The sequence below is a fragment of the Mauremys mutica genome, chromosome 3 (assembly GCF_020497125.1).
Source record: "Mauremys mutica isolate MM-2020 ecotype Southern chromosome 3, ASM2049712v1, whole genome shotgun sequence".
Lineage (NCBI taxonomy): Eukaryota > Metazoa > Chordata > Testudines > Geoemydidae > Mauremys > Mauremys mutica.
Genome location: NC_059074.1, coordinates 108,734,929 through 108,752,740, shown reverse-complemented (window position 1 = coordinate 108,752,740; position 17,812 = coordinate 108,734,929). Strand labels below are relative to the sequence as shown.

General features: G+C 43.0%; 1 protein-coding gene across 3 annotated transcripts in view; it reads right to left on the bottom strand.

The window, feature by feature from the left end:
• The window catches only part of PHACTR2 (phosphatase and actin regulator 2), a 121,979-nt gene that overhangs the window by 30,125 nt on the left and 74,042 nt on the right, over positions 1–17,812 (bottom strand). For 2 of the 3 annotated variants that reach the window (XM_045010827.1, XM_045010828.1), the window contains 5 exons: positions 13,996–14,229; positions 6,693–7,254; positions 4,041–4,237; positions 2,797–2,953; positions 545–600 (listed from right to left, as the gene is read on the bottom strand). In XM_045010827.1, coding sequence (XP_044866762.1) covers positions 545–600; positions 2,797–2,953; positions 4,041–4,237; positions 6,693–7,254; positions 13,996–14,229 — 1,206 coding nt within the window. The remainder of the gene's footprint in view (positions 1–544; positions 601–2,796; positions 2,954–4,040; positions 4,238–6,692; positions 7,255–13,995; positions 14,230–17,812) is intronic. The other variant, XM_045010829.1, reaches the window with a different exon arrangement.

Here is a 17,812-nt window from a genome sequence, read left to right as displayed (position 1 = left end):
GGAACCCAGCAATACTAATACAGCTTTAGGGAGGCAATGGTTTTTTTGACATCTTCAAGGAGCTGAAATGCATTGTCTCCTCTCCTCCAGGACGTTTCACCTCTCTTTTGCTCTTTGTACTTTACTCACTCATGTCTACCCCTGTTTGGGGGGGCACTGGTTATTTCCCATCCTTCTTATAAAAGTTAGCAGGAAGTGATTAAAAAGTATTAAAAATACCTTTAAGGAGTACCTGTCTGACTGATTTTTAAAAAAGTAGGAGCAGATTCTGCGCTCAGTCACACTCATGCAGCTCCACTGATGTCAAGGGAGAGAGTATGGGTGTGACCAGTGACTCAGTTTGTCTCCCTGAATACAGCCTATATTTACTGCTGCCATTACAGATTTATGATGAGTCTAATGTCAAGATGCCACTTCACCAAGCACCATCTCTCTCCAGGCATGAATCTAGCATTTTACACTAACTGTCAAGGTTCCTAATGAATCCCACAGTTGTGCTTTTTTGCTGAATAAATAATTACACTAATCTGCATAGAATACTTACGCTTCAGGATATTTCTCTGCTCTAGCTCTTCAGTTGTGGGCCTCTGGCTAAGTCTCCTGTGAGTACAAATTAAATGACCATTTATAAGCCAAGATTTATCAAGCAAAGGTTAACAATAAAAACAGTAGGTTGCTTTGTTAAAGTCTGCAATGCAACTCCTTTAATGCTTTTAATGCTATTCATTTACCACTGAGGGGTAGGTGTGCAACTGCACAGTTAATCAGAATGCACTTTCTACAACTGAGCACATAGACTGGCTACTGAGTCGGCATATGTCTAGTTTGAGGCACAGTTGGCTACTTAGACATGCCAATGACCAATGTGTGAATGCAATCATGGTAATTGTGTGTGCAAACCTTTAAAAAAAAAGGCTCTAAAATACTCCATTTTGGGATCTAGTTTGAAGGAATAATCTGTACAAAAACTCCCTGCACTGTATTGTAATATACTGTGCAACTGTTGGAATATTTTCATGCATTTATAAATTCTTTCAATTTCATTTGTTTTAAACACAGCAAAATGCACACTACTGACTGAGTGCTACATACACTTCTACCCAGATAGAACGCTGTCCTCGGGAGCCAAAACATCTTACTGCATTATAGGTGAAACTGCGTTATATCAAACTTGCTTTGATCTGCCGGAGTGCGCAGCCCTGCCCCCCCCCCCCCCGGAGCACTGCTTTACTGCATTATATCCGAATTCATGTTATATCAGGTCATGTTATATCGGGGTAGAGATGTATATGCAAAGTCTGGAGATTTAAATCAAAACTATTTTAGTTACCTACATGCCAAAAAGTATCTGAACATTTTAAAAATGTCTGAAAACTACTTATTTTCAGGCATATATCCTAGAAAACATGGCTAATATTGTCATAAATTTACTAAAGAAATTCACTTCTGGGCTGCAAAGAAACAGGAGAAATTTCAACAGGAAAGTTAATGTTGGGTATCTGTGAAAGTCAGAAGACCCAGAGGCAGCTTCTCTGTCTAGTAAACCTCCTACAATTCACCAGGGAGCATCACTGACATAATTAATCTCATCATGTCCATCAGACTGGGAACCTGCACTAGATAATCTTAGCAGGTCTGTGGGACAATGGAAGGAAGGGGCAAAGACAGGTGGGTGAGCGCACAAAGCTTCAGTGAGGGGCTGGAGCCACAGAGGTAGGCTGGAAAGTGGGGCTGAGCAGCTGAGCTCTGCAGGATGGACTTTCTGGTAAGAGAAGCAGGAGAGATGTAGCTACAGGGGACTGGCATGAAAATGGAAGTTGCCCACAAACACAGTATTCCATTGATTTGCATTGTAGAGAAGAAACCTGTTAAGGCAATGAGCTGCACTAACTGTGTATATATATTAAAGTAGCCCATGTCAATGGAGGACTGAGTTATGTACAAATTTTCAAGTGTGTACATGACTATCTCCAGCTTACAGAGTTTGAACAAAGTCAGACAGGGTTAAAAATGAGTGATTTTAATCTATTTAGCAATCACTCATTGTGAAAAGTACATAGAAAATGTAGACCTGATCCAAAGCCCATTGAATAATAACAATATTAATAATATAAAATAATGTAATACCTAGCTCTTATATAGTGTTTTTCATCAGTAGTTCAAGACTTTCATTGACTTCAATGGGTTTTGAATCAAACCCTTAAAGTGCCAGGTGCTGACTGAAATGTTAAAAGTTTGATAAGACTGTGTTAAACTTCATAGTGATTTCACAGGTTTACACTCTCCTTTGAGTGTAAAGCTCTACATGAACATAACCATGTAGCCACTAAGGTGACTTAATAATCTATTATCCACGGCCAAAATGCAGCCACCTCTGGAGTGGAGCACGCCAATACCACCAATACTACGCAAGGCAGCTTAGGACAAGAAGTTAAGAACAGTGTATTCAGTTTAACCTATGGAGGAAATGTAGGTAAGCACAATATGATTACTGGAGTTGGAATTTGGCCAGGACACCAGTGGCAAGAACCACACACCTATATAAAGGGAAAGTGCCCCATGAATTCCACACACATGATGCACCACACCTACCGTTAAGGAATAAAATATGTTTTTTATCTGGCTTTCAAGTACACAAAATAATTTAGTTCACATTGTAAGAATGTATCAGGTGTTCACAGACCTGGCAACCCAGAATATCCTGCACCAAATACCGCGGCTGCATTTAAGATGTGATGCCAATGTTCTTGTTTTTTTCCCTACCTCCCAAACCCACCCTCAGATTGCAATGGATACCTCACTAGCTTCGTTCCAATCTGATGTCTGATTTCCTGCCTCTCCTCCTCAGAGGTACGCTGCAAGATGTTTTTGTCTTCCAATTCTTTTTTAGATGGTCTGTTGCCAAGTTTGATAGCAAGAGTATCCCTACGACGGATTTTACTTGCTAAAGAGCCTGAGGAAAAAAGGAAGGGGACAGAGAGTTCATTCACACTCAGGTTACAGATGCAAACTATCAGAGAGAACTTTTAATACATCCCCACAACCACCTCTTTTTCCACATGCAAAAGAGGAATTTTAATTAACATCAGAAGAAAAATAGTTTCAACTTGGCTCATGACGATAAAAGGCTAAAGGACTCAGAAAAGAACAAGCTGACAGCCAAGAGGTTCGAAGACAGTGAGTGAATTTACAAGCTTCGCCCATCATCTGTGAAGTGATATGATAAAAATGAGAAATCTGGGCTTGAGGCTGCCTGAAATCTGATACATTACAGGTTACTTTATTTCCTTTTTTAACAGCATGTTTAGCAAACTGCTTCTCTTTTCTTAAGCCTTACTCTGTTCAGTCTAATTCTCCTCTTCTCCCTCACACCCCCTCCTCATTTTTTAATGCTACTTAGCACTTTTATAGTGCTTTTCATCTTCAAAGCACTCTGCAGACATCACCTAATTTGTTAAAATCATCACAAAAGTGAAAATCCATTTTTTAAAAGTGCATTTAGTGCTTGTAAAGTATTTTAGATGGAAAGCTGTGGGGGCTGTAGTCATCTATTCAGCCAAAAACCAGATACAGCATGGACAATGACAATGCATGCCTCCCAACACTGCCCCACCAATATACTTCAATCAATGGTGGGACCCAATCTCAGTAGAAAATCCACCGAGCTACACCGTACCCCTATAAATAACATTTTTAATACTGCTTGCCTTGTATTGGACCAATGGCCAAATGAATGAAATACTCAAGCAATCGTGTAACCGAGACTGCCGTTCCCCTGCATCCCAACTCAGCACAGTGACAAACAGCTTCCTCCTGATCATTCCAAGATAGGTCACTCAGATGAAATTTCAAAACTTTCACACGCACAATGTATCATCTTTGCTAAGAGAGTCAAATGCCTAAGAAGTCCATAACCAAAGATGAAGGAATCTCTTCCAGAAAATAGCTGAGTTAAACTACCTGCTTACTGATGGGTTACTTTTGCCATTCATATAAAGTGACCACCTCTCCCCCACACATCCCTCTTTAAATTGTCTTACTTTCTGCACTTGTGTTATCGTCGTCGTCGTCGTCATCATCAGTGTAGAGTATTGGCCCATCTGAATCGGAGTCACTGGTGTGGCTCTCTTTGCTGCTCTCACTTTCCGGACTGGCCATAGGCTCAGGAGGTTCTTCTGTTGGTTGAGGACTTGCTAGGTTAGGAGTCTCCTCTTCCTGGTCTTCTTTGGTAACTGAACTGTTGATACATAATAAAGACGCTGTAACATTAAGATAAGCAACACAGAACACCAAAAGGAGACCGCCTGGATAAGCAAGCATGAAAATACAAGCTATTTTATTCAGACTGACTTAATCTTATATATAAAGAGATGCAAATGGTCTTAATGATGAGCTGCACCAGTAATACAAAAAAACCTTAACAGCCAACAATCGGAGATGTATACAGTGCGGGAGATTCTCTCCTGAGCCAGAAGTCTGCTTGATGTAGGGGGATGGGATGGTACAAAAGGGTCAGTTCCAGCTACCTGATCTGAAGACCAGCCTGACTCCGTCACTTACTGCTGCTACCAGGTAGTTCTAAGTTACACCACTTGTGTACACCTCTCCTTAATGGAGCCTACATCAGTGGAGGACATGCCCCATGCCCACTGCCCTTCTACCCTCTGTGTGGGATGAGGGGGAAGGGCAGAGGCACAGGGGCTTGATCATGGCACAGATGTGCTAGCCGGGAGTTCCTCTATGCCAGGGGAATTCTTTGCTGGCGATTAGCATCTGGATTACAGCCCCTTTATGCCACCTAAGTGCAGAAACTAGAACTGCTTAGTGTGGTTGTGAATGATGTTGATTTCTCTTGCGAGGAAAACAGAGCACTGTTGTGAAAATGGGGCTGACAAGTTTACCCTAATTGTGAGCTCAGTCCGTATGACGTTACAATAACCTAAAATAACAAATGTTGATGAAAAGTTGGTCAAGTTGAGTTTAGTAATGAATGTTATAAACAAGTGCAAGAGAACCAGACATAGACACTAAATTAGTCCAACCAAAAAAAAAAAGACCACATTGATCTGATTCAAGGACTCTGTTGAAATCATGCTTGGTAAAAACAGAAGCTGTAGAACCAGAAATTAATGAACCAAAATTGGTGTGTCGGATACTAGGCCAAATTGGTGGACACAATAATGAAGGGATGGGCTATTCCACCCATCACTCCCTTTTTTAAAAGAAAGACTTGGGGGCGGGGGGGCGGGGAGAATAGATGGAGGCTACTGGAGTGAGCTTTACCCTCATGGCTGCCAACTCCACCATATGCTGGGACCCCCCAGATCTTCTTCGTCCTAATCCCAATGGATATTCTGACCAGACTGGGCCAGAGAGAGGGACCCAGATACATCACCACCCCAGATGAATCCCAAACACCGCATGAGATGAAACCGGATCAGACTTTAGCAACAGTAGCTACAACAGCAGCTTCAGTCCATCTCAGCTCAATACTTTTCCTTTCCCCAGTTTTGGGCTTTAAAAATAGCAATACCAACAGCAGCTCCAGCTCATCTCAACTAACTTCTCTTCTCCCCAGATGGACAATTATTGCCATCTTCGATACCATCTAAGAGAGGGGAGGTGGAGGTTTCCTTCTAAATTTTCTCCAGCTAAAGGGAAAGGGGAGAAGGGACGTTGTTAAAATGAAAGCCTTTCTTAATACTTTACATCAGCACATTCCTCAGCCCGCACCGCTTCCCACAGCCCCCATTGGCCTGGGACGGCAAACTGCGGCCAGTGAGAGCCTCGATCGGCCGAACCTGTGGACGCGGCAGGTAAACAAACCGGCCCGGCCAGCCAGGGGCTTTCCCTGAACAAGCAGTGGACCAGCTTTGAGAACCACTGCTTTACATTTCCAATGCTTTAACTGTTTTTCCTTCTTCTCTGTATCTTTTATAAAAGGTTGAATGATTTTTAACAGTGTGCTTGCCATGGTACTAAGCAGGCTAAGCTTTCTGGATACCAAACCCCAGACCTTGTTTAACACTGTTTAATGCTGAAAGTGACTGGGTTCAGAGGCACCAGTACGGTGGGGGGAGGGTGGCCAGGGGGCCATGGTCCCATCACTTTTAAAAGTCAGGGAGCTATGGGGGGGGGGAGACAGGAGCGAGTGGGAGGTGGGGCCTTGGGGGAAGAGGTGGTGCAAGGGCAGGGCCTCCGGGGAAGGTTATTTAGGGTTTGGTATTGATGCCCATCACTGTAACATTTGGGCCCCTTCCTGTTATGCAGAATGGCAATAGTGAAGTCCCTTCTGGACTTTATAGAGTCTCTGATTCTTCTTCCTTTCTGGTTGATAGAAAGATCTGCTCAGGGTATTTTTTTTTATTGTTATTATTCTTATAAAAGGGTGGCAGAGGGGAGCAGTTGCTATTGCAAATGTTCTGGTTATGTTGGGAAAGGATTTTCAAGTTTTGTTCATGTATTTTGCCACTTCTACTTTTGGTTGTGCCTGGGACATGGAAGTGTAAAGGCAAGTGAAAATGGATAATAATGAAAATAAAGTTAACTAAAGTTTTCGATCTGATAGGTTTGATTCAAGTGTTAGGCAAAGGTACAAGACTGAGAGCGTTTCTTACTTTATCTGAATAGTTTCGCCACCCCTGGCAATGTGCTGTGTACCTTATTGCTTATAAATGACAGTAGAGTCTTACCATGTTGTGTTTTCTTCACTCCTATCCAGGCTATTGTCTAGGGCTATACTGCTAAGGTCTTCATTGTCTGTTTCATGTTCAGTCTGGAGAAGAGGATTAGAATCTGAGCCTGGGACAGACAGGCCTGCTTTGGTGCTAATGGGTACATCTGGTGTTTCTGAGGTGTCAGTGGACTGACTGGCTGAAGAAAGAGAGGAAGGCGGCAACAGCGGCGGTGGAGGAGGAGGAGGAGCAGTGGGAGGAGGAGGGACAATCAGTTTGCTCTGCTGGTCTGTATCTTCAGATTCAGAAATTATGACGGGAGGTTGCTCTGGCTGAGAGTTTTCCACCTTTGTTTCTAAACTGTTTGCTGCTGCATTGGAGGTGGAAGAAACGTCCCCATCTGCACGGGTTCGTGGGGCTGACTGCTTCCCGGGTTTTTTCTTGCCCCTGGAAGTCCCTGATGTGCCCGTTTTACTAGGTGCTGTCTCCTTAGAGGCTTTTGGATGAGATGATGTGGATGAAAGCGATTGTGAAGAAGATGACTTGGAGACGGGTAATTTTTTTACGTGAGAGGAACTAGCTAGAATGAGAAAAGACAAACATTTTACAACCTCAGAAATGCAGTTTTTCTTTAAACCATTTGAACTGTATCTTGAATTGATATTTTAATAATAAAATAACTATACTTAGTACTTCTATAACTCTAAGCATTTGACAAACATCAGCTAACTAATTGGTCCTCACAAGTCCCCTGTGAGGTAGGTAAGTCTTATTACTTCCAGTTTTAGAGGTGGGTAGAGGCAGAAGGTGTAAGTACTTGCCCCAGGTCATTAGAGCTGAGGCTAGAGATCCTGACTGTCATCACTCTGTGGTGACCACTAGGTCAATGCCTAGTAATAATCTTAAAAATCCAGTTGTTTAAAATAATAACACAGTTGTCCTGACTGAATAGCTAGCTACACATCAAGACAAATTTTCAGAAGTGCTTGGGTGACAGAAGCCTGTCTCATTTTCAAAAGTGACTCAGAGACTTACGAGCTACTGACTTTCAGTGGGACTTAAGCATATCAGTGCTAAGTCACTCTTGAAAATGAAACTTAGTTTCCTAAATCATTTAGGGGCTTTTGAAAATGTTACTATGTCTGTGTATAAGTCTTGTTTCACAATCATTAAAGCATGATTGTACATCCTCCTTGAGATGTACGTGCACATAGAGCAGTTGTGAGAATTAGTTGCATGCATTCTGTGGAGAACTAGCTCCAGTGAAAACTTCCCTGGTTCCTCTTTTCTAAACAATGCTGGCCCCAAAAAGATACAAATAATCCCAGTTAGTCTGCAGCTAAAGTTAACGATTTTTACAACTAACCTTTCCTATTACGTTTTTTTGTCAGAGTATTATAGACTATCATCATTATTGCCGTTCCATAGCACCTTTCATATGAAATATCTAAATGCATTTTATCAATATCATCCAATTATGTCTTGCAATGTTCTTGTAAGGCTTTTCTCCCCGACTTTACAGATGGGGAAACTGAGGCACAGCTAGCTGTTTTGCCCACGGTCACAGAAAGAGTCAGTGGCTAAGCTGGGAGAGAATACAAGAATTCTGACTCTCATTTAAAAAAAAAAAACCCATACAATTAAATCCTTTTAACCAAAACACTGGTGAAGTCACACATTTTTGTTGTAAGGGGAAATGCATTAAAACTAAGACAGTGAATGAGAGCATTTAAAAAAAAAATCACATAACAGATCAGTGGATTAACATTCCAAGTATGGAATGGGGTCAACAGGCCCCACACTGAACCAGGGAGGGGAACAGAGCAATCCTGTGCTAGGAGGCCCTGCTCCTCAACAGATGCAAAGCATGTTCCCTGTGGAGGAACATTTTAAGGACATTGGCAGCCCAGAAGAAAGGGGGTGGGAGAATTAACTGCTCTGCATGTGGCACCAAGAAACAAGGCTGATGCTCAGAACTGTGCAGGGAGCGGCAACAACTTTGTGAAGGGGGATTTGGGTTCCCTCGCTCCTTGAGAGTTGAAAGCCCTGAGACAGATTGTCTAACTGAACTGGACCCTGAGGACATGTCTACATTGCCGTTAGACACCCAGGGCAGGCCCATGCCAGCTGACTTGGTTTCCTGGGACTCAGGCTGAGGGGCTGTTTAATTGCAGAGCTCGGGTAAGCTCTGGGACCCTCCCACCTCACAGGGTCTTAGAGCCTGGGCTCCAGCCAAGGCCTGAACATCTATGCCACAATGACACAGCCCCTGAGCCTGAGTCAGCTGGCACAGGCCAGCCGCGGGCTTTTAATTGCAGTGTAGACATACCCTAAGAGACTGAGGAGAGTCTGCTTAGCCCGCAACCATGCCGCAAACTGAGGAGCATCAGACTGATAGGAAATGACTGGGGGGATACATACTTTGGAGTAACTCGGTAACTGGGCTGGCCACATTGAGAGACTCCTGGGGGCCCTGTGCTGATACCCGCTGGAGTGTGTAGGGGGGTCCCCCCTATGTTGCCTCCCCCCAGCTCCTTTGTAATGACAGAGCAACTGGAACATGAGGGGGTAATGAGGCTGCAGCTGGGGCTCCCTCTGGGATGACTAGACTGGCAGAACTTGTAAAGTCATGAGGAGCTGACCACTAGGCCAGATGGTCACCAGACCTTCCTTCCACAGCAGACGGGGGCAAACTATGGCCCGCGTGCCACATCCGGCCCACAGGACCCTTCTCTCTGACTTCCTGCCAGGGATCAGGGTGAGAACAGGCTCACGGAGGAGCCAGCCCGACTCCCCGGCAGCGCGGTGCAGAGGCTAGCCCCTGGCCCTTCCCCTTCTGCTCCCCTCCCTCCCTCCCTCCCAGTCACAGTTCCCCCAGCACCTGGGGCGGCACGGCTATAGCACTGCCAGACCTGGTGCTCCAGGGAGGCGCAGTCAGGGGACGGGGAGGTGTCAAGGAGCCTGGGCCCTGCTGCCGGGGACAGGGGCAGAGCAAGCCAGGCCCCTCTCCCCACCCCCAGCATGCTTGGTCCCTGTCCCCAGCAGTCAAGCCCAGAGAGGGAATGAGCCCTGCCCGACTGCCAGGAAGAGCAGCCAAACGAGCAGGGGAAACGCACAGGGAAAGGACTGAATCCCCCTTTCTCCCACGCCACAGGTAACGTGGGGTGGGGGGAGCAGGGAGGGTTGGATAATTGGCGGGGAGCAGGGGGGGATTGGATGGTGGATGGGCATCCTGGGGGGATGCTCAGGGGGCAGACAGCAGGGGTGTTTGGATAGGATGCGGGAGTCCTGCAATGGCAATCAGGGATGGGGAGCAAGGGGGGTTGGATGGGAGTGGGGGTTTTGGGAGGCTGGATAAGGGGCAGGGGCCAGGCCATGCCTCGTTGTTTGTGGAGGCATAGCCTCCCCCAGCCTTCCCTACCCGGCCCTCTATACAATTTCTGTACCCGATGTGGCCCTAGGGCCAAAAAGTTGCCCACCCCTGTTCTACAGAGTAGAACAGGAGGCTAACAATGTGCAACAGAAATTCACTGAACTGTATCTTTAAAACAGCAGTTTATGATGTGAACCAAAATACAGCTATTGGCCAAACTGATTACAGTGAAATAAGCTCATGATACAAAAACTGCTTCCATGCTTAGGCTGCCTGAAATCTGAAACAGGAAAGTAACAGAGAAAGTCTATTATGCCGTTTTCTCCTCTGACACTATTTTATGGGGTACAGACATTTAGAAGGTTCTCTGGTATAGGGTGATGAGCAGTGCACCTGAAAAAATTTGCAGAGACTCAGCTTTGTGACCATAGGCAAATCATTTGCTGCTCTTTTTATGTCACAAACTAGCTATACAATGCATAAAAGCAGGACCTCACTGTAAAGCAGGTATTGAATAGGAGCAGAGCTTTAGGGGTGACTAATTTACAGATCAATCAATCAAAAAGAAACGAAATTTAAAGGCAGAAGTGGAAACTTGCAATGGAAACAAATAGTATCTTATTCCTGCACAATATTTAGTAGAAACCTTTCTGTGACGGTGAAGGGTGCTTACAAAGGGCTCAATCCTGCAAGATGCTGAGATCCAGCAAAGGGCTTGATCCAGTAAAGCATTAAGCACAGGGTTGAAATCAGTGAGGCTAGACACATGCTTAAAGTTAAAAATCCCAACATAATATACAATCAATCTGTAATTGTCACTGGTTAAACTTCAAAAGGTGAAGGTATTGAAAAATCTTGTCTCTTTCTTAGAACCTCTCTGGACTTGAAATCACACTGGAAAACCTGCAAGTGACATCTCCTGCCCAATTTCAGATGGGTCAGAAGTATTATCATTCTTGTCATTGTTAGGGCTCGCTGAACATTTTCCATCAAAACTGTTTTTGGATGGAAAATTAGCTTTTCAACTAAGTACTTTTTCTTTTGTTGTGAAAAACGTTTGCTTTCCATGGAAAATTTCAATTTTTCATCAAAAAACAAAATAGTTCAGCTAAAACTTGATTTTTTTTCCAATTTGGAAATACTGCCCTGGTGAAGTTCAGTTGACTCATGTCCCCATTCTCCTCCATGGGCTGGGCTCCCTGGCTGGACTATGTTTTTAAGTTAAAGAAAATAGCTTTTGTAAAAAAAACAAAAAACCCTACATGTTCTTAATGTTTCTGTTTGATGGTTAATTGAGCTCATTCTCTGAAGCAGAAATATAGCAACCTGTCGGCATAGTAACATTGTTAATTACTCTATTGTTAGTTAACTATTCCCATTCTCAGTCAATTCCCCCAGGAGCATAAAAACCTGTAAAAGTTTTAAGGCCCCTACATTGCCAGAGTGACGTAAAGCCTTATAAATGACAGTAAGAGTATGTCTATACTTGCAGAGTTTTTGTGCTGTAAGTTTCACCGGTGATCGGGAACCGGTGAAAGTAAAGCGCTGGTTTGTGTACTCACTGAATTCCTCGGGTGTCAGAGTGTGTCTACATTAGCACCACTTCCATCGCAGTTGAGAGCAGCGCTCTAGGGCAGCTATCCCACAGTGCAGCTCTTTCCAGTTTGACATGGGTCTTGTGGGATGGGAGGGGGTGATCTTGGGGCATCTGGGGTCCCTGCACAGCCTCCTCTCCCCAAACACTGATCAGCTCCAGTAGCTCAGCATTGCTCCAAGCAGGGGATCGTTTGCTCCTGTGGAGCAGGCATTGTCACCTGGCCAGATAAGTGAGCACTTGCCAAGAAAACAGGAAGGGGAGTTTCAAAATACCTGGGGCTTTACAGGTGGACAGCTGTTTACCTGGCATCAGAGCAGAGCAGCTGGCCAGAGTGGTCAGGGATATCCTGACTGTAGGATATCCACCAGAGGCTAAAAGCTGTGTAAACAGGAAGAATGTATCTTCACTTGCACATCACCACAAAAGCATTACCGGTAAGGGCTGTACGCCTCTCATGGAGGTGGTTTTCTTTTTGCGATGAAACTTCTGAGTTTCACTGTAAAAAATCATTGGCAAGTGTAGACGCTCCCATGGTTTTTGTGCAAAAAAAGGACTTTTCCTGCTTTAAATGGCAAGTGTAGACATGCCCTAAGGGAATGAGCTAGGAAGATCTATGAGCTTTCTCCCTTTTTTCCTGTGCCAAAGTGGCACAATGGGGTTAGATTTTTACTTACCCATTTAAAAAAAAAAAAAAAAAAGGACTTTTGAGGGCAAATAAAACATTTACCAAGCAGTCAACAAAATGTCAGGACAATCAGAACCAAGCACTTCCCAAAGTACACCCAGCTAGGTCCAGGACAATGATTAGCAAAACTGTATGACTTTCATGTGTGAAAGTCTGAGCAATTTAAAAGGACATTCTACTTTTTTTTTCTTTTCTGTTTGGTGTTCTGTAATGTAATTTAAATGAAAATCCAGGATTATAACTGAAATGCAGGGTATTACTTACCAAGTTTTGTAACTTAACTTCCATATGTTTAGGAAATGCTGAATAGTTATTGTGACCTTTTTCCTGTATTGTAGTTTAAATAACTTACCCAAAACAATTGAAACTGGTGTGATTATACTGCATTATTTTGACAAAATTTGCAGAATTTTGCTGTATTTTTTTAATTTTTTGGCACAGAATTCTCCCAGGAGTAGGAGTACCACCAAAATCACTTAGAACAGAATCAGGCCCCAAGATAGTGCCTATTTTAAGTAAACAACTAAGATAATTATTTACCTAAATTCAAAATATGGATCTAATCACCTTCTTGACCTGAATCCATTGCTTAATTTCTATAAAAATCTATTTGCTTTACCTTTTCAGAAAGTTTCCCAACCCTGTAAGAACTTAGTTTTCCACCTGACTGTGGAGTACAAGCAATGCATTCTGGGTTAACTACAAAAGTGAACATTCAGGTAACTGGTGTAGTTAATGTCAAGACTTTTTCTGGCAACGTGACTATCAAAACTTTAGCAGCTTTGTAGTGTTTTCAATAGGATTCTTCTTTCATGCTTCAAATACAAAAACCTGCCAACATTTGCAATCTATCAATGGTGATATATTTGGAGAGAAAAATGCAGGCACTGGATGAGCTTTCCAGTTGGCCTAGTGCATAAACAAAGTGCACTGATGATAAACTCACTAGTGTTTTAATTGCCTTCTGGTGGTTTTAATTTTTTTTGTCATCCTATAATTTATAACCACTCTCAGTCAAAGGATTTTAGTGTTGTAGGCTTGACTGCTTACAATATCATTGCTAAATGATAGCTAAGCAGTATCCCAATGGGTAGGTATAGCTGTGATTTATCTGGCAGCATATTTTGTCATAATAAGGGTATTCTGTATCTTTGCAAACTATCAATCAACTGAGGGAATAGTTGGACTTTTTCAGTGAGCTGTAATCCATTCTAGCACCTAGAGGCAAATATATCTGACAGTCTTTAGGGCTAATTTAGTGGTTTTAGATTCTGCCCTCTTAAGAGAGCTTGTAGTCTTGTAAAATTTATTAAAATTTTAGTTATTTCCAGGAGAAATATGTAGTCATACACTTCCGAGAGCAATTTTTTGGGGGAGTAACTACGATAAATTTTGTCTTGGAACTGTTGCAGCTTCTCCCAACACCTCTACCCTCATTTTTTGCCGTTAACTGGGTATTCTACATCACCTCTGTATAACACTTAATCTCACATATACAGACGTTAGACAGGAAAGTGATTTCTCCATTTTTGGAGGAGTATGAGGCCAATGGAGAGCTAGTAAGGTGCAGATTCATTAGTAATTACAATTTACACAGAGAATAATTAGTACAAGCATCCCCATGCACATGCACCCACCATTCTGGCACTGCCTATTCAGTACTCACCAGCTTCTCGATTTGCATTGTGACCTGTTGGCTTGGGAGGTGGGACAGGGGGCTGCTTAGCAGGAGCCTTGACTTTTTTTTTAACATGAGGTGCTTCATTACTCTTATGGCTGGTGGCGGTGGCAGCAGCAGTAACATTTTTTGGCGGTATTGATGCTTTTTTAGGTTTAGGCCTAGACTTAGGCGGCGGTGGAGCATGGGATGCCGGTTTTTCAGGACAGTTAACCGTGCTCTCTATAAAGAAGAAAGTGAACAGAAGCCAACTGACATGGACATACACAGTGTAAATACAATGACAAGCTAGATGCTGCTGCTTAATCTCTTGGGAATCGGAAAGGAGTTCCTCTTCTCTTATTTAATAACAATGCACCACCCCAATGAAATGTTACACTAGCTCTCAACTGAAGACCTTTCTATGGAGGATGGGGCACATACCCTGCTTCTCCCAATTTTAATCTATCCCACAGGTTTCTGAGTTCTACCCTTGACTTGCAGTAGCTCTGATTGGCCTGCTAACTACAGTCTGAGTCAGTGTTAGAATCTAGGAGCTCCATTCTCCCCTCAAACAAATTCCCTGAGGTTCTTTTTCCTTCCCTTGAGAGCAGCAAAGCATATAGTCCTGTATTGAATTTGTGACTGTTCTGTAAACTGGGGCATCTCCACAGTCACAGGTTCAGTGGTTACCAAACCTGGCAGTGGCTGGAAATTTCAGCTGCAGCAGCTCCTTCTCCTGTGCCACAGCATGTTTGCTAGAAATGGTAACTTTATTCGGGTATCTTCCTCACAGTACTTCTATTCTTCAGACAGAACTGAAGCCAAACTAAATGGAATGTTATTTGGCATGGGAATACTCACTTGCCCTTGCACTGACTCTGATTGTGACTGCCAGCACTGACAGTATAGGAGTAAAATGCATAGTTAAAGTATTTCTAAAAATAGCTACCTTTGACATTTGAGGTAGCTATTTTTGGTAATCAGTGGCAATCAGTGTACCAGCTCTTACAATTAAGATCATATTAGAACCACACTCTCTGCATGTCAAGTGGCCATTTCTGGATCTCTTTGTCCTGCCTTCCACCCTCTATGTTACTATATCTCTAATCCATTCCCAAAAGATAAGCAGCATTTCTTCACTGTAAAGATTAGTAGATGAAAGACAAATAACATGTTAGACAACAATTACACTGCTTTATCTCAGGATCAAGGATAAAGGATTAGGACCAACGCTGTGGTCTAGCAATGGTCAACTTGAGCCCAGTGTGTCATTGGTCATCATTACACACAGCATGCACACTTCTCTGTTTTCACATGTTGTGGGAATGAAGACAAACAGTTCATTCCTTTTCACTTACTGGATTATCCAGCACAATCACTTTACACTAACTGTTGATTTTGTCATTCTCTATTTCCAGCCTGAGCTTACAACATTATGGACTTGGCTGTTCTTGCTAATGCTTCTGATACAATATTATGACAACCTTTTACAACTACACCTCTACCTCGATATAACGCTGTCCTTGGGAGCCAAAAAATCTTACCGTGTTATAGGTGAAACCGTGTTATATTGAACTTGCTTTGATCCACTGGAGTGTGCAGCCCCGCCCCCCCGGAGCACTGCTTTACCACGTTATATCCGAATTCGTGTTATATAGGGTGACGTTATATCAAGGTAGCAGTGTATTAAACTGAGGGCTACTTCTGCTCACTGACCCCTTGAACTCTCTCTCTGCTCTCTTGCTTCTTGTTCCTGGATCAGACACACTCAGGGAGAAGGAGATATATTTATTAAACTTTCCTTTTCTCTTTCATAGTACATTTTCTGTGCATATCTATCTAGTCATTACAGCACCTATGCATCTGCCTCAAAATTCTTCCCAGCTTCCCTTTTTGATGATGACTTCTGCTTTGATGCAATGGACAAAAGTATCAGGACAGCAGCAGAAGATATATGAAGGAAGCCCACCTATTTTTAAAAGGCAAGATTATGACAGAAGCTGTGGGAGAGAAAAATCAGATGAGAGATTTCAGTCCTATGGCTGCTTCAGTGAAACTCCCAACTGGACCCTTTCTGAAGTCTGCCATTTAAAAAAATCATTAATTTCTCTTCCGCCAGCTCTGGACTAAGGGTGCAGAACTTATATCAATTAATCAAATATCTTCCATTAACTCCATGCTGCCTTCAGGAAGCAGACAAACAGATTGGTCTTTAATACCACAGTCACTGGTCAGCTTTTGTGGTGTTTATCTTACGACTGATAAGAAAAACTGGTTAGCCAAAATGAGGTGTGATCAGCATAGGGAGGTTTCCAGTGAGCTATGGCCAGACAAAACCTAATATACAGGACAGAAGGATGGTACCCCTTCTTCTTAAATTGCCACTACACTGACAGGCACATACACATACAGGCAACCAGTTACTCAGGTCTGTAACCTGGATATTATCTTCACCCACACAGTCAGGCTATATCTAAGCCTTGCAGATTCATTTTAGACACCATCTCTTAGATATGGCCTTTCCTATCCACCCACACAACTAGAAATCTCATTGTCTCACATCTCAGTTCCTGCAGCATCCTTTTCTCTGGTCTTGATGAGTGCAATCTTGCCTCAATCATATCTATTCAGAATGCTGCTGCAAGGATCATTTCTCTAGTCCATCTCTTTGACCATGTCACATCTCTTTTTGCATACAGTAGAACTTCAGTTACGAACACCAGAGTTATGAACTGACCAGTCAACCATACACCTCATTTGGAACTGGAGGTGCACAATCAGATAGCAGCAGAGACACAAACAAAAAAAAATTAGCCAATACAGTTCACTACTATGTTATAACGTAAATTACTAAAAAAAAGTGGGGGGAAAGCTTAAAAAATACATTTTACAAGGTAAGGAAACTGTTTCTGAGCTTGTTTCATGATGGCCAGAAGCTGGGAATGGGCAACAGCGGATGGATCACTTGACGATTCTGTTCTGTTCATTCCCTCTGGGGAACCTGGCATTGGCCGCTGTCAGAAGACAGGATGCTGGGCTAGACGTCCCTTTGCTCTGACCCAGTATGGCTGTTCTTATGTTCTTAATTGAGTCCTCCAGTGTGATTCTGCTTGTACATTGGCCCTTAATCTTCATGACTATTCATTCTTTGACACCTCAGCTGAGACTGACAGCAGCAATAGCCATCAGAGCCAACTCTATCTATCTATCTGTTTCTCCATACCCATCTCCATGGTATACCAGCACCAGCCAGGAGGTGCTGTTTTCTGATTTGGACAACTGGACCAAGATGACCAATTCCTTTTATAAAGACAGGTTTCAGAGTAGCAGCCGTGTTAGTCTGTACCCGCAACAAGAACAGGAGTACTTGTGGCACCTTAGAGACTAACACATTTATTTGAGCATAAGCTTTCGTAGCCCACGAAAGCATATGCTCAAATAAATGCGTTAGTCTTTAAGGTGCCACAAGTACTCCTGTTCATTTTATAAAATGACCTGAAACAACCATCAGATGGGAGTAACTTTTAGTCACTATCACCTTGTAACAGATTCGGACAGTGAGCAATCATTTGGACCAAGGCAATCCACCCATCAATTACCCTTTTCAAAACAAACAAAAACAAAGCAAATGTTAATGCCTCATTCAGAGCTTCAATCAATATTGCATTTATATTTAGATGTTGAGCACCCACAACTAGAGCCAGAGAAAGCTCTGCTCCTGCTGTGTAGACACCTAAATGATGTCCAGGTTTACAAAATGTTCACCATCCAGCAGCTCGTACTGTGACACTGTGGCCTGATTTTCAAAAGGACGTGATACCCA